This window comes from Gastrolobium bilobum, unplaced genomic scaffold (genome assembly GCF_033153095.1).
Source record: "Gastrolobium bilobum isolate Gb01-03AN ecotype WA unplaced genomic scaffold, APGP_CSIRO_Gbil_v1 utg8016, whole genome shotgun sequence".
Lineage (NCBI taxonomy): Eukaryota > Viridiplantae > Streptophyta > Magnoliopsida > Fabales > Fabaceae > Gastrolobium > Gastrolobium bilobum.
The window spans coordinates 79,013-106,712 of record NW_026895100.1 but is presented as its reverse complement, the minus strand read 5'-3'; the positions used below and the strand labels follow the sequence as shown (position 1 = coordinate 106,712).

Here is a 27,700-nt window from a genome sequence, read left to right as displayed (position 1 = left end):
CTTATTATACAACCACTTACTTTATGTACAAGCTTTCTTTTCACATGTTCAGCACATAATTCAGCAGATGAGTACGTTGTATCTGAAAAGAAAAGGCACCTAATTTCATTATTCATTCTTTTTAATTGTAAATAGGCTATTATTAGCTTGACTGATCAAAATAACGTAAAAACTAAAACAATACTGAAAAATATAAAAATATAAAACTGTTTGTGTAAGACATAAGTTCACGTTATGCAATATATTATTAAAATAAGAAGAATATTATATTTACAAAATAATTTATTTATAAACTCTTACAATCAAATCATAATTGTTATTTTTCATTAATCTATCGGATATAATTTATTAATTAATAATTAATTCTTAATAAATTATAAATTGATGAAAATCAACGATTAAAATTTAATTGTAAAAATTTGTAAATAATTTAATTTATAAATATAATATTTCTGTTAAATTCTAAAAAAGTAAAATTAAATACGTCACATTATGTGATAAATTTCTTTCCTACACATTCTTCAATAACTGTGCCACTTTTTTCTTTTTTTTTCTCTTTATTTTTCAGGTGATGGAGCCTACAAATTTATCTCTATGACATGAGATAACTTATCTCCTTTAACATGAGATTAATAAAACCTATAAAGGGTAATGAAGTTCTCATGAGAGGAGAATAAATTTCTACTCACCCATCGATCCACGTGCTTCTACTTTTTTGGTTTGTTTTTTTTCTCTATCATAATGGGTCCCACTTTGGTTGAGTGTGCATAAGAAAAGTTTTTGACTTCTATCACATGAGAAATATAAAGTCCTATATATATATATATATATATATATATATATATATATATATATATATATTTAAGGGACCTATTAATCTCATGTTGCATGAGATAAGATTGTGGGGTCCATTATTTTTTTAAAAATAAAAATAAAAAATAAAATAGTGAATCTACTATTTTGTCTCTGTTGCATGAGATAAACATGAGATAATTATTTTTCTATATTTAAAGGGATTTGCATTTGTCATTTAACATGACACAACAAACTTTCTTACACACATAATATTTTGTGGGGCCTACACTTTTTGAAGAAAAAAGAAAAATTATGGCACGCAAAACGAATCTCTATAACATTATACCATCACTTTTTTTACAACATAACTCTTATAAAACCTATATTTAAAATATACAATTGGCATGTTGAAAATTAAAATACATATAAATAAGAGCATCGATCTTTTTAATTGTTTATTTGTTTCAATTTTTCACTAATTACATTTAATTGAACTATAATAAAAGTAAACATAAAAATTAATTAAACTAATTTTAAAATTATAAAGAATAAAAAAAAATGGGCAGTTTATGTGAAGGGCCTGAGCCCTGAAGGCGTTAGCTGCAGCCACTCGGCAGTCGGCAATTTGAGTTCCAATTAATTTCAGGGTAATAAGTAGTTCTCTTACGTTTAAGAGAGAATCCAAGTAAGACCCACTATTTAAAAACAAAAAAAGAAAGAAAGAAAAGGCACGATTTTCAAAGTAAGAAAAAAGAAGACAACTAACTCATGTAAAATGAGAGTAGTATTTTCCTTAATTTTATTATCCTAATTTGAGTCGACAATAAACAATTACAAATATTAAAAATGAAAAATAGAATAAGCTGGGGGAAAACGTGAGAATATGATAAAGCTTTAGGACAAAATAGTAAAAAAAAAAAAAAAAAGTATTAGCCATTAGGGTTTGGTTGCTCTGTGACCGTGAGTTCTGCTTCTTCAACCCAATACATCTATATATATGTATGCAAAGAAGCCCAAAGCGCAGCCAAACCCTAACCATGGTGGAGTTAGCCATTCGCACTTGGCAGCAGCTACAGCTGCAGAGGTTTCGTTTCTCAATTTTTACATTGTTTTTTCAATTCAAATTATTATTAATGATTTATTATTATTGTTGGGTTTTGAATGGGCCTTCATAATCCCAGATAAGCTTGAGGATTATTAATGATCCTCAAGTGCTGCTTATGCTGATTCATGGGAGGCCAAAAGTAAAATGTTGCAAGTTTCGCTGATAAATGCCTTTCTCTGATTATTACTATATCAAAGGCCTTTACTAGTAACTTTGCAATACACTCTTCACTTTTTTTGGTTACTCTTTCACATACTAATTTTTCATTTTATCTCCATCCAAATCCAAAGGTTTGCTGAATTATTTTAATACATACAAATGTTTTCTGAAAATTGCTACATTGCATGGTTGAATCGTCCTGTGTCTAACAAATAATTGACAAGTTTATCAACATAAGAAGGGTGTGCCTATGTGTTGAGAGTCTCCCAACACACACACACACACATGATTATTTTTGACAAAATCATGTCCAAAGCACATAAAATAGTTCGAGAATAGAATGTTAATGAAACAGTCTTCAAAACATTAAAAATAGATTCGTTTTTGTAAGGATATACTTGCTTCCAATACACGAATCAAATGTAATATTAACGAACTTTACAACAAGGAAACAACTTGGACAAGGACAAAAAATTAGTTAACAAACAAGCTCACAATCAATGAAAAGCAAGTTTCTTCCTGGGATTCGTGTGTGTGAGTGTGTGTTGGGAGACTCTGGGAGAAGGCATGAATGATGAAACCATATAAGAAACTTGGCACTTACTAATATCAATCTTCAAAATAATTGATGTTCATGGTTTGTTATTCAAGAACAAAATCCATCGATCATTCTTTACATACATGTAACCACTGAATGATCAATCTGGTTTTGGTAAATATTAGATATTTCAAGGAACAAAAACCATCTATCATTGTTTACATACATATGCTCTACATACATATAGCCCCTACTGCCATCACTCACACCAATGTTTAAGATACTCTGTTTGGATTGTCTTTCTGATTTGCATAGGTTATCAAGTTGGTTAACTTTTGGTTGGGATAAGACTCAATTTAAAGGGGTCTGATGAAGATGAAACTATCATATGCTTTTAGTATTATTAGTGAGTTAGAAATGCTAGAAAAATATGTAAGTTAACTTGCCTCTTGTATCAATTTCATCTATGGTTGAACAGATTCATTTCATTATAATTGAATACCCTTTAGAAAGCACTCATGGAGAGTCATATATGTTTCTTCAACTGTTTTCAACTTCATATATATAAAACTTACAATTGATTGCAACTTAAGTTGAAGATTTTCTGAGCTTTTGTTCAATTGCCTTGTGGAGCCAGGCCTCAGCATCTTCCATCATCCCATGGCTAAGCCTCACCATGAGGATGCAAAACTCAGTCTCATTAAGCATCCCATCTCCATCAAGATCTCCATGTCTAACCATAGCCTCTGCATCCTCTTTGCTCATCCCATCCATACCCAACAGAGCTGAATTTCTCATTAGACTCTCACATGTGATCAATCACATTTCTGGGTCTGCTAGAAGATTGAAACCCCCACATAATTCAGATACAAAGGTTTCCACATCCAACTTCTCTGCCATCACAGGCAGCAACTCAGCAAGTCCTCAAACTCTGCTTCCATTGTTTTTGGTGGAGTAAGGAACCTCTTTTTCTTCTAATTGTAAACCGTTGAAACAAAGGTAGAAGAAGAAAGTGACTTTAGAAGACTTGTATATAATAACGACGAATGAAATGGCCTTTCATAGAGATGTAAAAGTTTTTTTTTTTTTTTTTTAAATAAATTCCCTGTTAAGTTTTTCTAGCAGTTAAATCTTGATCTGCCCTCCTACCCATTCTTTAATAAATTACAACCGTTAAATTAAAGTTCGAAGCATAAGAAATTACCTAATGAACAATATTTGATGTGAATTTGGAAATGGGTCAGAATCATTTTGTATTGATATAAGTTACTTTCTCAATCTTCATCGTTAATTTTATTTATATCTAACAGTTTTGATTTATTAAATATTTGAATCATTAAATATAAGTAAATTAATGATCAAGATTTGGTGTAGTGTAAGAATATCTTGTTGCTTATGAAATTTGAGTTTAGTGAAATGGTATTGTCACCAATCACTGTTGGTTTCTTAGCAAAGAACTTGATGAGTTGAGGATATCATGGTTGTGATCTTTCACATGATTATATCATGTTGTTTTTTTCCACGAGAGGATTCATTTCTTGAGTTGAGCTGGATAGAATTCTAAGTTGGAAAAATTGGATTCGTACAAATTCAAAAAATAATGCCCAAGTTGCAACGGGTAACTTCCGAATTTATCAGGTGTTTACTGAATGATTGACAAAGTTGTTTGTAAATGTTCTCATTTCCACAGTTATTAGAAACCACTAAATATTTCTAATTATATGCTTAATCAATGTGACAATCAAGTATAAATGAAGCACTTTGAATTTAAGCATAAAAATAATGATTCCGATTTGATCTCAGCTAATTCCAACGTTTAATATTGTTCGTGTCCACCAACAAGAAAAGGTTCATATCAAAAGAAAAATGGTCATGCTAAGCCATTATAAAACTTTCATATCTATCATTATATTATTATTTTTTTGGGTACATCTCGATCACAAATATTGGCACTACCGTCACAGAAATGCGATGGGCACTGAAATAATTTTTATTTTTATTTTCATTTTTAGATAAAAAAATTTGAAAGCATTTTCCTTAATACATAGCACGAAGGTTGCTCTGGTTTGGGTCTTTAGGTATTTTCCTTTGCATTTTTGCAGCCTCCTATGTTATGTCTGTTTTCTTCGAGTCGAGCAAGGAGAAAACTCAGTCTCCCCTGAAGGATAAATATGTGATTTCAATAAAAAAAAAAAGTAGCATGTTTCGTGATAACTTGATAAGCCAGACCTATATAACATATTTTAAACAGGGTCTTGCCTATTAACTAGGTATAAGCCGGTATGACCTATATATAAAGATTAAAAACTTTGGTTTAGATATGTTAATCTATTTAAAATTAGGCATTCAATATTCGTCAAGAATTAGAAAAATAAATATAATAATAATGTTTTATTTTAATTAAAATAATTAAATAGCTAATTTATTCTATTTTAATTAAAAAATAATACAATAAACCTTATAAAAGTAGACATATAATCTATTTTTTAGACTAATTTTTTTAAGGGATGAGCTTGTTATATTTTACAACGTAGGCCAGACCTTAAGCTTTTAATAAGTCATTTACACCACTACATGTGTGTGACATGTGCTCATCACTAGGGGTAAATGGAATAAACAATAGTTCGACATGACGTAATATATTTAATAAAAGATTCGTTTTTTTACTGCAGATAAGTTATTTGTAATAAGCTCAATACGACGTCGTTTTGAGACGGAAATCATGGTGTTCTTGTAATTTTAATTTATTTCAAGGTTATTATAGTCTTTATAATTATAATTTTTTAATCTTTCAATCCCAAAACGACGTCGCTGTGAATAAATGCAGATAACTTATCTGTATTAACTGTAGAAATATTTTTCTGTTTAATAAAACAAAACAAATATAGACATTTTAAAATGTTCTTTTAGGAAAACAACACTAGACCTATTTTTACAAGGCTTTGCTTAAGCCTACATGATTATCTATATGGTATTATTTTTCTAATTCTTAATAGGTATCGAATGTCTCATAGACTTAAATAGGTTAATATGTCTAAACAAGACTTATAATTATCTTACATTATATTAATAGGTAAAATCAAAATCAAAATATTTCATATAGATACTGAAGGTGTGATAGGTTAATAGTTCTAAGTCAGATTTATAATTTTGTTTACGTTGAAACCAAAACCAAAATATTTGGGACATTAATTTAGTTAATGTATTTAGACCAAAAACTAATGCTAATCTATTTACGTCCATAATTATAACTGTAATTAATAAATTTGACTTAATAAATTATAATCATAAAATTAACATAAATCAATAATTATGATTTGATATCAAATTTTTTAATTAGACACCAACACCAAAGTAACCATCCTAAGTTATAACTATTTGTCGCTTGAGAAAAAGTAAAGTATTGCTCACCACCTTATAAAACTTAAGGTGGTGTTTGTTGAGGGTTTTTTCAAATTTTTCTATGCAAATAAAGTTGGCAATTCGTATTGCACTTGTTTGGTAGACAGAGAAATGGCAGATTCTTCGGCCAACCAATTTGCATAGCATTTTTAATTTGGTCTTCGAATGCTAGACTTTTTGGCACTGTTTAGAAAGAGATGTTGGAGGTGATTTTATATAGATAGCCGGCTAAATCATGACAAAATAAATCAGACCATTATACCCTCTGACAAAATAAATTTTACCTAATTTGCTGAATAAATTTTTTCTAGGGAAAAGTTAACAATGCCCCTGTGATTTACTCCAGAATCACCTATGCCCCTGTGGTTTTTTTCTTATCACATATGTCCCTGTGGTTTGCAAAAGGGTATGTTTTTTATCACACATGCCCCTGTGGTTTTTTATTTTTTACAAAGCACAGGGGCATATGTGATAAGAAAAAAACCACAGGGACATAGATGATTCTGAAGTAAACCACAGTGACATTGGTGAACTTTTCCCTTTTTTCTAACTAAACAATTTTTTTTATATTTTCCTACCAAACTCACTTTCTAACCATTTCTCTGTCAATTACACTTTTCAAAGTCAGTTCCCAACCATTTCTATGTCAATTACATTTTTCTAATATTAAAAAAATTTATCTTCGACCAAAAATGGCCCCTCAGACGATCAAGAGTGACTCCAGTAGGATGGGGCCAACATCGTATCCACACATACGAGAGGATGACGCTACTACCAATGAGAGAAGATACTAATGGATAATATAACATGATCAAAAGTCAAAACTATTCACAACTTCATATTTCCTTTTCCCATTCCATACCATCATTCATTTCAATTCAAGCTATGCCTATGGAGGCTTTTTCCCTACAGTCACTGATCCCAACCACCATTCCCTCCTCTCTATCACGTAGAGTGCCTACTCATAAACCTTCTGTTCATGTTAACCTTCACAAATATTCTGATTTCCTGAGGTACCCTTGTACCACAATTCACACAATCCGTAGCACCAGACCTCAAGCTTCAGGTGATAAAACTATGCTCCTGCACTTTCCACCCCATTTTCTTCTTCTTCTTCTTTTAGTGCTGAAGGGTCATAATTATAACAATAATATGCTCCAAAATATGTTTCTTTGGCGTGCATTGATCTCTATGAATGTTAATTTATATATATACAAGGTTCAACAAAATGTAGTTCGGGTACCTCTGAGGGGATTCCTGAGAAAACAGATTCCAAGGATGACAACTTAGTATTTGTTGCGGGTGCTACTGGTAGAGTTGGTTCACGAACAGTGAGGTACATTTGTTACTTTACACTTTCACTTTTTGAGATAATAACTTTTGTAACATGCTGAGCAGTGATAGTTTCATCCAGGGAGCTTATAAAGCTTGGTTTTAGAGTCAGAGCTGGAGTGCGGAATGCTCAAAGAGCTGGTGCACTAGTTCAGGTAGAGAAGTTGATTTTTTTGGTGAGAGTAATATGACTCAAATCTTCTGTAAAATGGATATGCATTAAAGATGTAAATATGCACAGAGTGTTGAACAAATGAAGCTTGATGCTACAAGTGCAGGTGGAGGGAGTAGAGGTAAGTCAAGAAATTTTTGAAATCATCATGTCTCGGTTCCTCCAATGACAATATGCTGCTGTATAGTATAACAGAATGTTTTTGGTTTTTAGCCCAGCTGTAGAGAAGCTTGAAATTGTGGAATGTGATTTGGAGAAACCAGATGAAATTGGATCAGCATTAGGGAATGCATCAACAGTGATATGTAGCATTGGTGCCAGTGAGAAGGAGGTTTTTGACATCACTGGACCCTTTCGAATAGATTATCAGGCCACCAAAAACCTAATTGATGCTGGTAACAAGAGCTTTCATTATTGTTATCCTTTAGTGCTCTATGTTTTCAGCATGTCCTGGTCTTTATTTGTCCTAAAATTGAAGTTCTCATTTTTTATTGCTCAAGCTTTGTTAAGCCCTAAAACACTAAAACAGACTCTAATGTTTTCCTTGGATTTTCAAAAATAACAAATACTGGTTCAGCCAGGCCCAAGAAGTTGATGTTTATTGTTTTTTATTTTGTTTGTATTTATGTCTTGAGCAGTCACTATTTTACATTGTCCTAAATTTTCAAAACACAAAATGTTTGTTCTTTCTATCATGCAGCAACTGTTGCCAAAGTGAATCACTTCATATTGGTTACTTCATTGGGAACAAACAAAATTGGCTTTCCTGCAGCTATTCTCAAGTGAGTATGAAAGCTTTCTATTGTACTAGCTCTGTCCAACAATTTGCATATTTGTAGTTCATAGTGAAGCAGTAGTTATATTCACATATTGACCTTATAAAGCAGTTTAACTGATTGCTTAATTCTGCTTCTAAAGTTTGTTTTGGGGGGTCCTGATTTGGAAAAGGAAGGCAGAAGAAGCATTGCTAGCCAGTGGAATTCCATATACAGTGAGTCATTGTAATATTAGTTACACACAGGTGCAGGGTCCTAATTGTTTAATTATTTTGTCACTCTATAGATAGTGAGACCTGGAGGTATGGAGCGGCCTACTGATGCTTACAAGGAAACTCATAATGTAACCTTATCAACGGAAGATACTTTATTTGGGGGTCAGGTGTCAAACCTTCAGGTAATTTTTTTTCATTCTTGTAGAAGTTGTTAACTCTCCGTGCTGATAGTAAAAAAAAAAAAAAGAGTTAAGTGAATTTCATCTTTTTATACATTGCAAAACATATTGGAAAGCATTTGTGTATAGTGGAAAGCATATGATTAGAAATGCATGTAGACTGAGATCAATGTCACCATTTTCATTTAATCCATGCTTGTTGGATTCTTCTCTACACATACTGAACAATTTATCAACGTGCCTTGCCATGCTGTTAATGTGTTTGGATGTTGAATATAGTTATGTAGACATGTTATAACTAATTATTGCCTCTTATGAATAGGAATATATGTACTTGTATGGTTTGATTAATCTTTTATGCTAAATATCTTGTTTTGCTATAAATTACGCTCTCTTCTTTCAATCTAAAATTGTGCGACTGCTTGTTGATTTTCGATTTGGTGAGTGAGTGCTAGCAAATAGCAAAAATAACTTATTCTGATTCATTTGCAGGTTGCTGAACTCATGGCAGTTATGGCCAAGAACCGTGATCTTTCATATTGTAAAATAGTGGAGGTAATTGCAGAAACAACTGCACCGCTGACTCCAATGGAGGAACTTCTTGCAAAGATACCTTCTCAACGACCTTACATTTATTCATTCAAGGTATTTCCTTCCTCATGTGGTACATTTTAAGGTATGCTTGATCAAAAATTTTCAGCTTTAGTCTTGAAAAAGAGGGATGGTTGAAACATACAGTTGAATTCCTCCTGCTTATCAGTGCGCGAGAAGAAACTGACCTTCCCACTGAGGGTGCTCATTAACCATTCTACCTTTCTATTGCTAACAAGAGCTAGTAGTTAATTTATTGTTTATTTGGATGGTTCAGGAACCAGATATTGCAGCTGTCAATGATCCAGATCCCTCTGCTAATGTTGTGGCAGAAGAACCTAGCATTGCCACTCAGAAAGAAGAAGCACAAGCTAAACCAGTGGCAAAAGAGACACTTTCTCCTTATACTGTGTAAGCCAGACTACTAATATTGCCTAGATAACAGATGCTAAATATTATTTTGTGAAATCTGTTACTCTTTCTGATTAACTTTGCTACGGAAAGTTATAAGGATTAGGACACAGCCAATTTCTTCTTTATCCTTTAACAACACCCCACACAAGTGGCAGGCCCTAGTGCAATTTATATTGATTTTATAGAAACATTATTCAACCACAGAACCACCCCTTTGTTGGTGTTTGCATGTTGCATTACTGAGAGAGGAGCTATTTAGGCAGAAGCAGAAATAAACAAGACCAGGCAGTGTGATATTCTACTTGTTAGCTCTATTGTCTTCATCGACTTCTAGATTTTGCTGTTTGACATTTTATTGACATAAATATGTTTTATTTCATATGCTCGGTGCTTGTTTTGTAACCTTCTTCTGTAGTTTGATGAGTGGGGTTAATTGAGCTAGTTTACAAATGTGCCATGGGAACTTGAATAATTTGGTTCTGCATTTCCTGTATTTGATTAGAGGTAAATTTTCAAGGTGGAATGTGGAGGCATAATAAATAATTTGATATTTATTTTTTCAGTTATGATGATTTGAAGCCACCATCATCTCCTTCTCCGGCTCAGCCTAGTGGCGTGAAACAGATAAAGATCAGTGACATAGTGCCAAATCCTAGTGGTACAGATACTCCAAGTAGCGTGCCAGGAGTAGATGGCATTCCTCAGGCATCTTTCTCAAAAGGGCAGAAGACTCTCTCTCCTTATGCAGTGTAAGCCACACACTAATTTTGTGGTCAATACACATTACAGTATTTCTTACCTAAAAGCTCTTTACTTTGGCAGCTATGAGGATTTGAAGCCTCCCACTTCCCCAAGCCCAACACCTAGTAGCTCCAGTGATAAACCTCTTACTGCCTCAACAAAAGTGGAATCTGCGCCACCATCCACAGGGGACAATGTTGCTGAAAAGTATCCTTCTCAGGATTCAAGTTCTTGTAATTCTCCCTACCATGTGTAAGTCTAATTTCATTCTTGTTATCAACATCTTAGTAGTAGTTTTATTTGTGGTATCTCTACGTTGTGCCAATGCATTAGCTTCTGACCTTATATTATGTTATTTGGTATTGGTTGTTCAACTTTAGTCAATTCTATCACTGTCTCAGTTCTTGAAAGCCTTGTAAAATCTCAGCTTGATTTTCTTGTCAATTTTTGTTTTCTAAGGCCATGCTATACCTGCAGATATCCTAACTTAAAGCCTCCCACTTCACCATCTCCTAATGCACCAACTATATCACTCTCCGTATCTTCTGTGGATGGGGTGGCTGAGATCGAAACAGTATCAAGCAATGGACCAGCCCAACTTTCAATAGCAGATAAACCAAATGATGGAGAACATCTCTCTGAACCAAAGTCAAGGTCGCTTTCACCTTACACAATGTGAGCTGCTTCAAACTTCATTAAAATTTTTCTTATTTCTTCTCCAATGACACTTCATTCCTTAATGCAAGGCATAAGGCATGTTGAATAATTTAACTAAAGAAAAGAGAGAAGGGAGGGGGAAGGGAGATAAAGAGCAAATCCCAGTGCACAAGGCTCCCGACTTTGCGAGGGTAGTGGTGAAGGTCGATTGTACGGAGCCCTACCCTTCTATTTCTATAAAGAGACTATTTTTCAAACTCAAATCCGTGATCTTCTGTTTACAAAAGAGCAACCTAACCTCTAAGGCTTGCAGGGGGAAAGGAGATAGCAGCTAAGAATTCATGGCTTGTATAATTACGAATTTCTTTTAAAGAAAATCAAGTATGAGTGAAGGAATGAACCCAAGTTAGGACCTTATAAATAAGAAGATATATAAATATAACCCAATGCATTAAAATTTTGGATCAAGAATATATGTCAAGTTTACTATTGTGATTTTGACACATCCCATTTTTATGTTTGCTAGGCAAGATCTCTATGTTGTTCTTCTTCTTTTTCCCCCCATAAAATTGGAGATCTCTGGTTTATTATCATTATGCTAATGTAGTTGTGCTGAATCTTTAAAATATTGCTAGTTTGTGCTTTTGGGGGGGGCATTGTTTACATTCTGATCTGATGCAAATGAACATGCAGGTATGAGGATTTGAAGCCTCCTGCATCACCAACGCCTTCCTTCAGAAAATCTTAGCAACTGCCTGCATATGGAATCAGACAAGGTTAGAAATGCAAATTATTATATGTATACCCTTGATTTTATACTATAGTTTGAGCCTTATTTTAGCTGCTGAAGTTATTGAACTTATAATTGTAATAGAGCTGTTGGAGCAAATAGGATAATCCTATTGAAGAGTTAATGCAGGGACTCATGTGGAGGATAGTCAGTCACTCAAATATGAAGATGGGAAGCATTTCTGCGTATTGAAATTTTTTAGCAATGTCATTTGTTTCTTGATAACCTTTTGGTGGGACTCAACGAGTTGCTCCGTTTTGTAATTTACTTTTCCCATGTTCCAATATAAATAAGGAAAAGGTATTACTTTTCATGGTCAATTTCTTCATTTTTTTTTTATTCATATTCAATTTTATGGAAAAAGTATTTATCCTATAACAACAGGTAAAATTATAACCAACAACCTTAAAGCAATATTATTTTGGGGTTTAGGAGAAGAAATACAGAGTATTTGGAATATTTTACTTTTCTCTTTATATCATAAATTTTATTAAAATGCACTGATTTTTTTTTTTAAATTTCAAAACGATATTATTTTAAAATTATAAAAAATAATTTTATTTACTGTTAAATGAAAAATATTAATCCCCAATTTTATTTACGGAAACATGTTACCAGGTCCATTCCAAATGATTGTGTACTTTCCTGCCGCCCCCATTTTTTGTACGTTAACGCCACTCGCTTTATGTGGCCTTATAATTTGGATTTGAATTTGGCTCTCTTTGATCGTTGTTTTTAAAAATAATTTTTTAGTTTTTTTAAAAAAAAAAACTAAAAAAATCGTATGGTAAGACTTGTTTTGTAAAAAGTATTTTGAAAACTATAACTGTTTTTTTGTTTTTAGTTACAAATTTAGAGAACATGAGTTGTTTTTGTTTTCTGTTATGGTTTTTAACTTTCAAAAATAAAAAATATAGAAACCGTAACTATTTTACAAAACAGGTTTAAGAACAAAAAAATCAGAACATAATCAAATAGACTATTATTGTTTTTTTGTTTTTTGTTTTAGAAGGAAGGTTGTTTTATTTTCTAAGTGGATAAAAATATGTTTTTCTTAATTTATGTCACTAGAAGTAAGACTTTTGATAAAGATAAAAGGAAAAAAATATTTCTCCGGTAACTTGAGATAAGATTTTTGAATAGTTATGATTTTCTTTTTCTCTCTCTTCCTTTATCATTATTGATCTATCTTTGTACTGTTATGATTTAATAGCCGAAGATAAAATTATCTCAAATAGCTTGAGAAATGATAAGCCCAAGATAAAAATGTTTTTAGCATCAGATTTGATATTATGTACATTTGGATTTCAATATAGAAAAATTATTAAAATGAACACAAGTTTTATATTTTCCTACAAATCTGGAAATAATGTTTTTTCCTTTTGAGCATTCCATGTGTCTCTTATAGTTAATTTTTTTTTAAAGTGTATTTTAAATTTTGAAAGTACATCATATTATTAAAATGATATTATATGTTAAAGCAATCTAATTATAAAGTATTAATTGTTTATTTTGGATTGCAAGATGAAAGTATTTGTTGTCTTGAGAAATATATTAGCCTATCATTTAGGCTGGTTTGTATATTGAAAAAAGAGAAATGATCCGTTTACAAATTTTTTTTACAAATTTTTACAAATTACACTATGTCTGACCGGTAACTTCACTCAAGAGTGTATTACCGATCAGACATAATGTAGTTTGTAAACAAAAAATTTATAAATATAACCTTTCTCTTAAAACAATTTATAGAAAAGTTTGTTTCACATGAATGTGCGTCATTGAAATTGAATAAAAGAGAGAAAAAAAAACATAAATAAATAATGATCATGAGAGTTATTTATGTTGTATAAATGTTATCCAAAATTATAATATTAAGCACTTCCTATTCATAAATGTGTATTTAATAATATTAAAAAATTGAATCATGAGATGAAAGAATCCAACGACAAATTTATGTGTTTCACCTTCTTTCTTTCTTCTTTTTCCTTTTTTTTTGGGTGTGCAGGGGGTGGCCGGGTAGGGATGTTAACGGATCAAGCCGAGCCGAGCTTTGGTTTTAAAAGGCTAAGCCTGTGTTTAAACTTGTCAGCCTGACCAAGCATGTTACCTGTTATGAATACAATTATCGGCCTTTGGCCTGACTGATTTACAAAAAATAAAAGTCTTATTTAGCCGCCTGTTAGCCTGCTTAAAAAAATAAGACAACAAAAATTTATCCAAATAGAATATACAATCAACAACATTAGTAATTAATTCCAAAAATATTTATAAACTCAATGTATATCTAAACATCATAATATAGAATAAAATCATTAAAAAAGTCTATTTAACCAATAAAATGGGGTGAAATGGATTGAGGAGAGAGAAAAGGCTATTACAAGTAGTATAAAAAATATAAAATAAAAATAAATATATTAAGTCAGTCTGGGAGGCTCTAAGGCCGAGCTTTTGAATTAGAGCCTGAGGTCTTTTTATTAAACGAACTTTTATACAAGTCCAAGCCTGGTTCTAATAGTTAATTTTAGGCATGTAAGCTCAGACCTTCCCGAGCCGAGCCAAAACTTCTGGATTATTATCATCCCTAGTGGGGGGTAAACTTTGAAGTGTTAAATGTGCATAAGAAGATATTATTGTCATTTAAGGAATTCTTATTCAATAATTTTATAACATTTGATGATAAAATCATCAAATTCTATTATTATTATTTTGTGTTGTGTCCCAAAAAAAATTTCGGTGTTAAGACTTTATTTAAAACAAGTAATAATAATTATGTTATATAGTTATAGACTTATAGTTAAACTACACTAGGTGGCCTTAGCTATGTTTACGGAATGTTATAGGTAAAGTAAAATATTTTGAGCTTAATGATTTTCCTATAATGTCATAGTCAAAGAACTCGTTATTGTTATGTACTAAAAAATAAAATAAAATACGTCATTGTTTAAGTATAAAATTTTATGTCCGACTTTAAGCTATTCATTCGTATAAAATAAAATAAAAATATTTATCTTTTATAGTGCAATAATCTTTTATTGTGTGTTTTTTTTTTTAAATAGATGTCTTCATTAAGGTTAAGTACCATATTTTTTTTACATTTTTTATTTTTTATTGAAATGTTGTTTTTTTTTTTTTGGTAAACAAAATATTGTTTTTTTAAATTTTATTTATTTATACTTTAAAATATATTTTTTAATATATTTATATTAATTTTTTCAAATAATGATTGTTTATATTTTTAAATTATTTACGATTTTTTACATTATAATTTGTTTTTTTTTTTTTCAAATAACAGGTGTTCTACTCTTATATATTAGATTAGAGTATAATATTTTGAAAATAACTTAAGCTTTTAATTTATAATTTTTTTAAAGAATGATACTTGTGATTCTTAACTTTTTTTTGTCTTTAAATTTCAAATTTAAATTAATTTAAATTTTTTATATATCAATTAATACCTTTCTCATAAACGAATGATATAAAATATAATTAATATATTGTAAATAATAAAAAAGTTGATAATTGTTTTTTTTTTAAATTGATATAACTACATGTTTTTTTTTATGAGTAAATATCATTTTTCGTTCCTGGAAATTTTCACGAGGCACAATTTAGTCCCTAGGTAAAAAAGGTCACATTTCAGTGTCTAATTTTTGAAAAAAAAAGGACATGTTTGTCCTTCTATTACTGGGAATGTGACAGCCTACTTGATGGAGGCCAGCTGGAACGTTAAGTGGCTGAGTCACTAACGTCACAGCCACGTGGACATAATACGATGTCGTTCAGATAGATGCCTTGTGTCTAGCTGGATGTTTGGACAGGTGACCCTTGCATGAAAGGGTTAGTGACCCAATATAGTTCCTGTCAAATTAGGAACCCTAAATCAGCCTAAACCATGAAAAAAAAAACCCAAAAGCTCCCCACGATGAAGATTGAAAAGAGTGTCAAGTAGAAGGTGTCTACTGGCTATTTTCTGGTGCGTAGAAGAAGATGAGTATGTCATCTGGCTTGGGGGGATCAAGTGGGAGTACGTCTTTTGGGTGTAGAACAACCTCACGGACTGGCGGTCGAAGGTGCAAATGTGAGAGGCAAACAATCGTCTATACCTCCAAAATAGAGAGAAACCCAAATAGGGCATTCTTTGGGTGCCCTAATTTCAAGGTATACATTTGTAAATTGAGTTTTGATAACTTGGAATATTTGCTTACTGTGGTTTGCAATTTTGGCAGGATAAGAAGCCCTTTTGTAATTTTTTTAGATGGGTAGATGACGTATGCAATGAAAGGCTGGAGCTTGAGGATGGAAGAATCAACAAGGTGGAGTTGGATGTTGCTGAAATGGATTTCAAGCTGAAGTATGTGGACATGATGATGAGTAAGCAATTGCAAGCTAAGTTGAATGACCAAGGTGTGAAGATTAGTGGGCAAGAATTGAGTATCAAGGTGCAGGAAAGAAAGCTGAATGACCTATACCTGAAGATGGTGGAGGAGTTAGATAGGATGGACAAGGAAATTAGGCATGTTGGTAGGGCAGCTGAGGTCTTAGTTGCTGCTTGTGTAGGGTTTCAATGATTTGTTTTTTGATTGCAATTGTTGTAACAATGAAATGTAGTGTACGGAATGTGTTTTTTCTTCAATGAAATGTAATGACAATGCAGTTCTGTTTTTTGATGATTAAAGTTCACAAGATGCTATGATTATATGGCAATGTAGTTATGTTTTTTGTGCTATAAAATGTGTTTTTGTGTATACTGCTGACTTCATGATATAATACAGTATATGTCAATAGCAATTGAACAAAGTTATGGAGTAATACAGCCCATTCCCATACATCATATGAAGTTCATTCCTGTTATGATTCTACTGTCATGATGGGGCATAACCATTTTTATCTGCACAGTGAGGGTGGACTGATGTTATGTGGTGGTACATGGACATTACAGATAAATGACAGTTGGATGTAGTGAAATATCCAGTCAAATGGTATGTTGCAAATGGGAATTTGAGAGGTGGACATTGGTACGTAATGATGAAAACTAAACCCCAAAGGCCTGCTCCTCATTAAACTTGGGAAACACTTCCCTCTCAACCTCTTCATCCCCCCACTTGAAGGAGGAGTCTTCAATTCTTCAGAATTGTAACCATAGCCCTGATCTTCAAATGACATATTCTCCTCATCCTCTTCCAAGTTTTCTTCCATGTCACTCTTGTTAACTGCCTTTTTTTCCTTCTTTCCTTTCACCTTTTTTTTCAAAGCAATTATTGGCTCCTCCTCTTCATCCAATTCATCAAATTCATCCTCTGTTTCGTCATCAACACCCGGTGGCGGAGGCTTGTAAGGCTCATCTTTTACACTGTCGTATGAATAAGATGACAGTCCATTGCCCTCTCCCTCTTCGCTTTCATCAGCAGAAAAACCAGAAAAAGAATTAAACTCACACGAACATCCAACTAAATCACCTAAGACCCCCTCCTCATTAGCACTTTCAGGAGGAGACCCTTCTGCAGGCCCAGCCAAAATCTCAGGAACTGCAATGCAACCATCAAAATATATGTCTATTTTGTTCCCATTACTTAAGGTAGCCTTGACCATTTGCAAAACATCTGAATCCTTTTCAAGTAGATGCAACCCAACCTCTAAATCACTCTCACCAGGCTTCAACCACCACATCTGCCTACATTTGTGGTAACCATACCCCTTGAACATAGCTTCAAGGTCACGAAGGTTTACATAGTCTGAATCCATTTCAGGTAAATCATCCACTCTGCCATTCACATAATTCAGCTTCCCTTCATCATTCCTAACCAACACACCCCCATGATGATATCTTATCACTATATATTCATCAATCTGCATAGAAAACAGAACATAATCATTTTTTACACTACCTTAATATTATTTTACAGTATCATACAACCAATCAATTATCATCAATATTACTATAATATTGTAACAGTCACGGTTATTTTAAATGGCTGCATTGCTAAAAAATTGGGGTTTTTTTTTGTAATCACTACACATAGCAACTTAAAATAAAAACAGGGGGACCACATGCAACAAGTTCCAAAAATATTCTACCAAAGGGGACCACATAAAAAAAACCCTAACCATCTCTTGCCCTAAACCGCACATGGGGGACCACATTAAGCAAAAACACAATGACCAAAAAGGATAGAGGGACCACAGATAATAAAGAAAGGGTTTCTCTCACGTACCTTGCACGAATGTCACCACAGTCACAATCGTTTTAAGGATCTTCACCCTAAACCACACTACTTCCAAAAGCTTGCAACTGCAGAAGACACGTACATCAACAAAGCACCGTAGGTCACCAACCTTCACCGAAAACGAAGCTCACGAGCTGAGGAAATGGCGGAGGAAATGGAGGGTATAGACAAGTTACTTGTTGTCTGACTGTGTTAACTGAGTCAACAACAAAGGTTCAAGAAGTCTATCTTCATCAGACGACGTCGTCTGATGTGCCTCTGGCGAGTGTGATTTTCCAAGCTGGAAATTATAAGAATTGAGTAATAAAATAGCAATTTAAATATATATTTACTTATTATATTGATTCTTCTATGTTAATAATATTTCTCACCTATTGGTTGTGTTTTTACAAGAAAAAGAAGTGAAAATTATAAAAAGCTTGTTGACACGACTCTACATGGGTGTATCACAGTATAATTTCCAGCAACATGGCGTGGACTGGCGCCACTCTGACGCAAACCAGCGCCAGGTTACGAACTGTACAGCGTTGGGCAAAGCATGGCGCAAGGTAGCATCATGATGCTAAGTGGCGCCAACCCAAGCCCAATCTCATGCCAACTTGCGCCAAGAAACAAGGAGAATGGCGCCAATTCCAAGCAATGCAGCGCCATTTTACGTAGAATGGGTTCCGACTTTTTAATTGAGACAGAGGCATGGCGCAAACGTGTGCCACACCGGCGCCAACTGGCATCGGTTTACGGGAAAGAAGTACCGTGTTGTCCGAGGGTATTTTTGGAAGAAGGAAAAGAGGTTTATAAATATATCCTCTTGACAGAACCCTAGGGAGGACATTACATTCAGAAGGAGGCCGACGGCAGAGCTCAGGAGGACTCTTCCACAGATCTTCTTCTTCATCTTCTCTTTAATTTTATGCTTTCATTGAATATTGGATTTTTAGCCATGATTATGTTTGGCTAGTTACTTTTTATTGTAGTTAGGGTCACAAATCCTATGTGAACCCTTGTTACGCGGATTGATTTATAATTGCTCGTTTATATAATTATCTTTATCTCTACCCTGTTCGTATTTTATATTTTCTTTATTAGAATTGATCACTCTAATAGTTGATAATAGTCTAAGGGTTAGAACCCTAGATAGGAATATTGAGGTTTTCATCTTGAAATGGGGTAGGATAACAGTTCGTATGCATGTTAGGAATAGATGTGTATTGAATTGCGGATGCCTAAATTATTGGGTTCATCGCTTAATTTTCATGAGGGGTTGCTAAGGGATTAGGATTCCAATTGAGATTAAATGGTTAAATTGCCAAGGGATTGGGATTTAACTAATTATTTTAGATAATAATTTATCCGAGTAATTTTATAAATGAATATTGTAAATCAATCCAAAGTAAGAAGTGGGGATCATAAGGTGAGTGCGCTCTAGCTACAATGCTTTTCTCATATCTTCACAAACCAATTCTAATTTTTATTGTCCATTTCTCATAAGCAAAAATTACAAAAACAAGTCTTTATTTTCAATTCTCACTTTCACACAAATCGACATTATTTGTCACAAACAACCTTTGAACTCTTCCATTCTTAAAAGGAACAATTAATTGATATTCGACTCAATCCCTGTGGAGACGATACTTTACTTACTATCTATATTACTTGTGCGATCGGTATACTTGCCAGAGAGCATCATTGTCCCCTTCTACACACACCTGATACAGCCTTCCAATGTAAGACGACGTCGTTCCTTTCTCCTCCACGTGGTTGTGACGTTAGTGACTCAGCCATTTAACGTTCCAGTTGGCCTCTGTCAAGTGGGTCATCACATTCCCAGTAACAGAAGGACAAACGTGTCCCTTTTTTCAAAAATTAAACACTGAAATGTGACTTTTTTTTTTACCTAGGGACTAAATTGTGCCTCGTGAAAATTTTCAGGGACGAAAAAGGGTATTTACTCTTTTTTTATTTAGAGTAAATACCCTTTTTAGTCCTCAGCAAATTTCACGATACCCGCTTTAGTCCCTAACAAATGAAAAGGCTCATCGTAGTCTCTAACAAATTCAAAATGGATCCATTTAGTTGAAATCGTGGTCCCTCACAAATTCAAAAAAGACACGTATTAGTCCCTAAAAGGACTAAAATGGTTCCATTTTGAATTTCTTAGGGACCACGATGGGCCTTTTTATTTGTTAGGGACTAAAGTGGGCATCGTGAAATTTGTTGAGGACCAAAAATGTATTTACTCTTTTATTTATTCTCACTACTTTTTTGTTAAATAAATCATCATTAAGTTTAAAGTGATACAAAATATATGATTTGGTTCAAATAGTTATTTTTTATGATTACAAAATTTTAAGATTCACATGATTTTGAAGAATTGTCAATAATGCTATTAAAATTAGCCTACCATTAAATTTTTTAATGATACTCAAACAATAAGGACTTGATTTTTTTTTAAAAGAAACTATAAAAATTTAATTATAAGTTTTTATAGTACAAAAATTCAATAAAAAAATGATAAATAATATATGAAATTTAAATTTAAATGACTTTAAAATGTTAAAATAACAAATATAAAAATAATATTTAAATTTATAAGTTGACGAGGGGTTTATCAATTGGTGCTAGGGTTTCAATTTGGAGTTTGAAGTGAATCGAAATTAGAAGAGGGAAGATTGTGGAGTGTGAATCATGGATGATACCCCTTCAACAGCTTTAGCGTACCTTAATCCATCTTACTGGTAATCACTAATCACTAACCAAAGCTTGGAACTTTGCATTTTTTTTTTCTGAATTTCTCAAAATTTTAATTCTCCTTCGTGTTAGGGATGAGAGGTTTTCAAAGGAGGAAAAATATGAGTGGTTCAAGGATTATTCCCATTTTCGTCACCTCATTCAACCCCATCTCACAACCCATTCTTCTGTAAGACTTGTATGCTATTATTTATGGTGTGATTATGATTTATATTAATTACTGTTATATGGCTAACATTAGCATGTAATTGCAGGTACTGGAGCTTGGATGTGGAAACTCACAAATGTGTGAAGAGCTACATAAGGATGGAACAACAAACATAACTTGCATTGATATTTCACCTGTTGCAGTAGACAACATGCAAAAACGGTTACTTTCCCGGGGTTTCAAAGGTTAGCTTTACTGATTGATTGCATGGACTGGACATTAGTACGAGGAGGTTATACTTACCACCATTTTAGGCTTATCATTCTAATTACCTGTTTAGTTATTGTTATATCAATTTGAAATTAATTGTTGAAAAAGAGAAAAAAATAACTGTCATTGATTTCAAATTGATCCAATAGTAACAAAACAGGTAGTAAGAGTGATAAGTCTAAAATGATGGTAAGTATAACCGTCCCCTAAATATATTTATAACTTGGAGTGGTTGGTAGACATGAATTGATGATTTGTAATGTATATGATTTTTTTTTCTTGACTATTAATATTAATTTTGTCATGTAATCCTGTTTTGCTCATTTTGTTATGTGATTTATTATTTTTCCTTGTTTTCGTTTCTGTGATTAGACATAAAAGTGCTGCAAGCTGATATGCTAGAGCTGCCTTTTGAGGATGAGTGTTTTGATTTGGTTATTGAGAAAGGAACTATGGTAAATTAAATGATTTTTCGTTTTGACATATAATGGAATTTTGTCATGATATTGTATGCTAATACTTATGATTACTAGATTATCAATTTTTTTAAGGGTTGAATACTTGAATGTGAATATGCTACCTTTGATTTTGAAGGATGTATTGTTCGTGGACAGTGGTGACCCATGGAATCCGAGGCCTGAAACTATATCCAAGGTCGTGGCCATGTTGAAAGGTGTTCACAGGGTTTTGAAAGCAGATGGCACATTTATCTCGATAACTTTTGGCCAGGTTTAAAGAATGAAATGAACTGTTAGGTTTGTCTCTTTTAATTAGTACTGCTGTGATTCTAATCTACTTGAAATTCATGCCAGCCACATTTCAGGCGTCCTATATTTAATGCACCAGATTTCAGCTGGTCTGTTGAGTGGACTACTTTTGGTGAAACCTTTCACTACTTTGTCTTTGTTTTGAAGAAGGTTAGTCCATATAACCTCACTTTTTATTTTTCTTGTGATGATAAAAACAAATGTCTGTTTCTTGCTATATCAAGTTATAGTTACCAACACTTGAATATATAAGTTCTACCGAAATTTCCACATACCATTGGTTCTTAGAGTGAACAATCATTTTGGTCTTTCAAATATATTGTTGACATCACATTATCAAATTGGCTCTTTAATGATTATTAATATCGTTAGTTTTGTACTTAATGATCAATTTGATGTCATTTTAAGACTAATTTAATAGCAAAAATGTCACATTGAAGGACCTATTTGATGTTCTGCATATCTTCCAGAGGACAAAGCTGTTGAATTTATAAATAAAGGACCAATGTGATGTCGCATATATCTTTGGAAGATCAAAATAGACATATACTCTTTTTTTAATATTATAAAAAAGTATTTGAGAACAACTTTTTGCAGTGATGAAGAAAATGACACTTTCTACTCATGACAATATATATATATATATATATATATATATATATATATAAATATAAGACTTATCATTTCTCAAGCTGCCGGAGATAACTTTATCTCCGACTACTAAATCATAACCGTACAAAGATGGATCAATGGTAATAAAGGAAGAGAGAAAAAAAAAAGAATCATAACTATTCAAAGGTGAATTAATTAATATAAGAAAATAAATAAACAAAACGACATAGTTTTGGGGTGGCCGGAGATAAACTTATCTCAAGTTGCCGGAGAAATGTTTTTCCCATATATATATATATATATATATATATTTAGTCTTGGTTCTCCCACCTTTGATGGGGAGCCAGGTTACCACCTAAGCTATTGCTGACGTTGTTTAGTTCTGTTTTCTGTTTTGGTTTAGAGTAGGATTATGCGTAAGATACGGATTATGATTCATATACATGTGGTTTTACTGTTCTGTATTTTTGTTTTGACTATGATGAATGAACATTTTTCAGGGACAGAGGTCATCACATGAGGATATACCACCTGTTAAGAGGTTTGAAGCACCGCCTATTAATTTACTCCATGAAGAGTTAGAAAGTGAAGATTTTGCTTTCCGAATCAACGTTGATGAGTTGAACTATTAGACTGTATTGTAAAGATTTTTTGTTATCAGTTTTAATTTATTTTACTTGCTGCTATTTTTATTCCCTTAGCTTGAAGGAGGAATGCAATTATCTTAACTAATGGATTTAGGCACACAGATGTTGTACCAAAATAGTAATTTTATTTTGTTGAAAATTAAAAGAAACCGTCTAAAGTTGCTATGCTTGGGCTACTGTTTATATATACTTCATGTCACTAACAAGAAGGAAAAATATATACTGTCACCCATAAGAGAGATGACAGATAAATGCTATTTGAAGATATTAATTTTGGGGTTCTAGATGAACTGTTTACGATATTCAAGTCTAGTGCTAAATAAATTATAAATTTGTAATGTCACTTTCTCACGTTATTTTTTTTTAATTAATAATTGAATCAATAATAAATAAAATTTTTCGAATATATTTTTCTAATTAAAAAGTGTTTGTTAAACAAACGTGACTTAGGAATGCCAATGGAGCAGAGTATGCTTATTAGTGTCAATTTTGTTTTCTTAGTTTTATGATTTCACTGCTATGGTTATACGTTATCTATCATTGTTGGAGTACATCAAAATACATTACTTGATATTATGATTTATATTGGTATGAAAATACATAACTAAACGTTCTAGGATAAAATGCAGAAAAATCCCATCGTATTATGGGTTATGTGTAATTTATCTTTGAACACAAAAAACGGTTAAAAGAATCAGATCATTCTTTATTGATCTTCAATCCTCTTCTTTAAGAAAAAGCTCCTCTTTCTAAAACATGGCCTTCAATCCTCATTTTCTGCATACCCACATTCTTATTCTGCCACCACAAACAAATGTAAGGTAATGTTCTTGGTGCTCATGTAGACCAAACATCATTCTAAAAAAGTTTTTTTTTTTTAAAAGTCATTTTGAGAAATTTTAGATATTTGGGTAACAACTTTTTAAAAAAGAAATTAAAATAAAAGTTAAAATGGTATTTTTTTTTGGAAGTATTTCTCCAGGTCATTGGAGATAAAGTTATCTCCAGTTAACTCAAAATAACATCGTCTTTTTAGGGTTATAAAATTAAAAAGTTATAATGATAAAGACTAATATAGCCCTGCAATATTTTAAAATTATAAAAATACTTTGATTTTTGTCACAAAATGACGTTGTCTTGGGCTCACCGGAGACAACTTATCTCCATTGACCGGAGAAATCTTTTACTTTTTTTTAGCCAATAGTTAGTTGCTTTTGGAAAGAACAGAAATTAAAAGATAACAAATTTTTAAAATACAAATTTAACCTTATTCTATCAGTCTGTTATCTTTTTCTATCCTACGATCATTTCGTTTTTTTTGTGTTAGCTACAACAACCTATCACTTTACAATCAAATATCTCCTTATTTTTTTATTTTCATTCCTACTTTTTTTTTCTTCAAGGTATCGTTTTTCTTTCATCTCTTCTCATCCTACAATTGCTATTTTTTATTCTTCTTTTTTCTTGGTAAAAGGTACAATCTTATGCTTGGTGTTTGGTCCTTCTTTTTTTCAAGCCACAATCACATAAATAAGAAAATAAACACAGAAACCAAGCCACACAACAAACAAGAAAGTGAATACAGCGTTGTATCTGTATGCATGTAGATTTTGTATATAAAAAGTGTTTTTTTATTATTTTAAAATCCAAATAACTTTTTTATGTAAAAACAATTTTCAGATTATACATCTAAACATAAAAAAAATTTACCTTTTAAAAAAAATTATTTAAAAAAACATAATGCATAAAAAGTCTTTTTTTCAAAAGTTTATCCAAATGAACTCTAAGTTGATATGTAAAGAGTATAAATTCACATTTTGTAAGTTTTTATTTTTTTTATATTTTTTTATATTTTGAGTGTTGGACAGAGCATATCCAGTTACAATATGAACAAGTCTTTTAAACTTTTGTTATCACTTAAGAATAGATATTTTTTCCACATTTAACTAAAAATAATCATTGTTCTTACCATTTTCTAAGTTTATTATATAAATTAGAAAGACCTAAAGTTTGAGTAATTTTTCACAATTGAAATGAGATATATTGGCCCAAAATTTAAATACCCAATAGAATATATGTCCTTCCCACTCCATAGAGTTGCAATCCGGCTAAAAAACAATTCTATTTTTAAAAGAATCATTAAAAATAAAAGAATATTATTTCATGTAACGCCTTCACATTAGTAGAATGACGTCTTCAATATGAAAAAATGACTAATCATTATGCGAAATCTGAAGAAGGGCATAACATTATTATGGTGCACAAGCACAACGTTGACTAAGATGTCGTTGGCATTCACGACTTTTTCTATTGATTCGATTCTTTTCCTATTTATGTAATTGTGAAAAGAGCATAACACATTCATTCAAAAAATTTTCTGATATGTAAATGTAAAAAGAGCCTTAACACATAATTCAAATAAAAAAATCGCGATAAATGTGTAAGGCAGAAATTAAATTCATTGATTCATCATAATAAAATAATTGATAGCGATCATCTAATTTTTTATTTTTTTTGGTAAAATGGAGGGCCTAGCCCAGAACAATTAAATTAAAAACTGATGCATGTTAAAAGATACATGCTCCATCAGCAAGAAACTACAAAAGTCTTTCCAAAAAGGAAAAATGCTTGCAGGAGGTATTACAACTTGAATCCATAAAGTGAATAGAATCTGAAAAACTATATTGATACTGAAGCTTGCTGATATTTATATCAGCATGAATACAAGATGACGTAAGCAAAGCTATCTAAAGTTATCTAACAACCCCGCTAATAGAAGAGAATCTAAACTAACTCTAAGCTAACTAACTGAAAACAGAATCGTAACTAATAGGAGTCAGTTAATAGATTACACTGTGAGTAAATAAGTAAATTAAAATAATTAACTGTAACACCCCCCCTCAAGTTGGGAGGTAGATGTCAACAAGGCCCAACTTGCCAACAAGGGACCGAAAAATGGCAGGCTTCAAAGGTTTGGTGAGAGGATCAGCAAGCTGTGCAGCAGAAGAAATAGGAAGTAAACGGATCAAACCACTTTGAACCTTTTCGCGTACCAAGTGACAATCAATCTCTATATGCTTTGTACGTTCATGAAATGTGGGATTGTGGGCAATGTGGATGGCAGACTGGTTATCACAATAGATACATGAAGCAACTGATGGGGACAAACATAAATCACGCAGCAAATAATGAAGCCACTGCATTTCACAAGTAACTGCAGCTAAGGCCCGATACTCCGCTTCACAAGAGGACCTAGAGATGGTAGTTTGTTTCTTGGATTTCCAGGAGACTAGAGAGGAACCCAAGAAAACACAGTATCCTGTGATTGAACGTCTTGTGTCAACACATGCTGCCCAGTCTGCGTCAGAGAAGCCAGTGGGCACCAAATCGTTATCAGCAGCAAAGAACAAGCCCGTTCCTGGGGAATTCTTCAAGTAACGAACCACCCGAAGAGCAGCTTGCATATGAGCATCCAAAGGTTTGGAAAGGAACTGGCTCAATTGCTGAACTGCATATCCTATATCAGGGCGAGTATTAGTGAGATAAAGGAGACGACCAACCAATCGTCTATAGCTCAAAGGATCAGAGAGAGGAGAGCCTTGTTCTTTATGAAGTTTGCAAGAAGAATCCATGGGCGTGGAGACAGGCTTAGCACCAAGTAGGCCAGCATCATCAATAATCTCAACAGCATACTTGCGCTGATTCATGATAAGCCCTTTGGAAGATCGACAGATTTCGAAACCAAGAAAAAACCGTAAAGTTCCTAGGTCTTTTATTTTGAACTGATCATCTAAGTGAGTTTTCACAAGTTGGATTTCAGGAAAATCATTGCCAGCAAGGACAATGTCATCAACATAAACAAGCAACGCAGTAAACTGAGTTCCGTTAGACTTAACAAACAGAGAGTGGTCAGAAGAGGCTTGAGTGTAGCCAAAAGACAATAAAGCTGAGGTTAACTTAGCATACCATTGGCGGCTTGCTTGACGTAAACCATACAACGATTTGTGTAACTTGCAAACTTGTGAGGGACGAGCAGAATCTAGGAGTCCAGGAGGGAGAGACATATAAACCTCCTCGTTCAATTCTCCATGTAAAAACGCGTTATTGACGTCGAGCTGTTCTAGAAACCATCCCTTAGCAACAGCGACTGAAAGAAGAACGCGAATGGTGGTCATCTTAGCTACAGGGGAAAATGTATCAAAGAAATCGACTCCCTCTAGCTGTGTGAACCCTTTAGCAACCAGTCGTGCTTTATGGCGTTCTATGGAACCATCTGCTTTACGCTTGATCTTGAAAACCCATTTACAGCCAATGGGTCGTTTATGTGAAGGAAGATCGACTACTGACCAGGTATTGTTATTAGCAAGTGCCTCAAGCTCTGCTGACATAGCTTTTTGCCAACAAGAATGCTTTGCAGC

The 27,700-nt window shown here is 32.8% G+C and overlaps 3 protein-coding genes, 1 non-coding gene and 1 pseudogene across 5 annotated transcripts; 4 read left to right on the top strand and 1 right to left on the bottom strand.

Moving 5' to 3' along the window:
* Positions 1–1,890: 1,890 nt before the first annotated feature.
* Positions 1,891–3,538, bottom strand: LOC133303569 (calcium-binding protein KIC-like; annotated as a pseudogene).
* On the top strand, positions 1,970–2,126 carry LOC133303890 (small nucleolar RNA snoR83). Its single transcript, XR_009750530.1, has one exon. It is a non-coding gene; the product is annotated as a small nucleolar RNA snoR83 (small nucleolar RNA).
* Positions 3,539–6,711: 3,173 nt separating the features above from the next.
* On the top strand, positions 6,712–12,155 carry LOC133303245 (protein TIC 62, chloroplastic). 2 transcript variants are annotated; one of them, XM_061503209.1, is made up of 15 exons: positions 6,712–7,065; positions 7,218–7,335; positions 7,414–7,486; positions 7,573–7,624; positions 7,722–7,898; positions 8,204–8,285; positions 8,422–8,494; positions 8,566–8,676; positions 9,166–9,318; positions 9,542–9,675; positions 10,242–10,427; positions 10,501–10,671; positions 10,897–11,094; positions 11,770–11,852; positions 11,996–12,155. In XM_061503209.1, exons 1-14 carry the CDS (start codon positions 6,807–6,809, stop codon positions 11,822–11,824), a joined length of 1,842 nt encoding a protein of 613 aa, XP_061359193.1. In that variant the 5' UTR covers positions 6,712–6,806; the 3' UTR covers positions 11,825–11,852; positions 11,996–12,155. The 2 variants fall into 2 exon arrangements, with proteins under 2 accessions (XP_061359193.1, XP_061359134.1); XM_061503150.1 differs by having other exon boundaries at positions 11,951–12,155.
* Positions 12,156–15,853: 3,698 nt separating this feature from the next.
* LOC133303081 (uncharacterized protein At4g04775-like) lies at positions 15,854–16,434 on the top strand. Its single transcript, XM_061502972.1, has 2 exons — positions 15,854–16,024; positions 16,093–16,434. The coding sequence occupies exons 1-2, from the start codon at positions 15,854–15,856 to the stop codon at positions 16,432–16,434; spliced, it is 513 nt and encodes a 170-aa protein (XP_061358956.1).
* A 4,258-nt stretch (positions 16,435–20,692) lies between these two features.
* On the top strand, positions 20,693–23,414 carry LOC133303648 (uncharacterized). The gene is made up of 7 exons (XM_061503625.1): positions 20,693–20,825; positions 20,911–21,007; positions 21,093–21,231; positions 21,629–21,711; positions 21,851–21,985; positions 22,069–22,173; positions 23,136–23,414. The coding sequence occupies exons 1-7, from the start codon at positions 20,776–20,778 to the stop codon at positions 23,265–23,267; spliced, it is 741 nt and encodes a 246-aa protein (XP_061359609.1). The 5' UTR covers positions 20,693–20,775; the 3' UTR covers positions 23,268–23,414.
* The last annotated feature ends 4,286 nt before the right edge of the window (positions 23,415–27,700 follow it).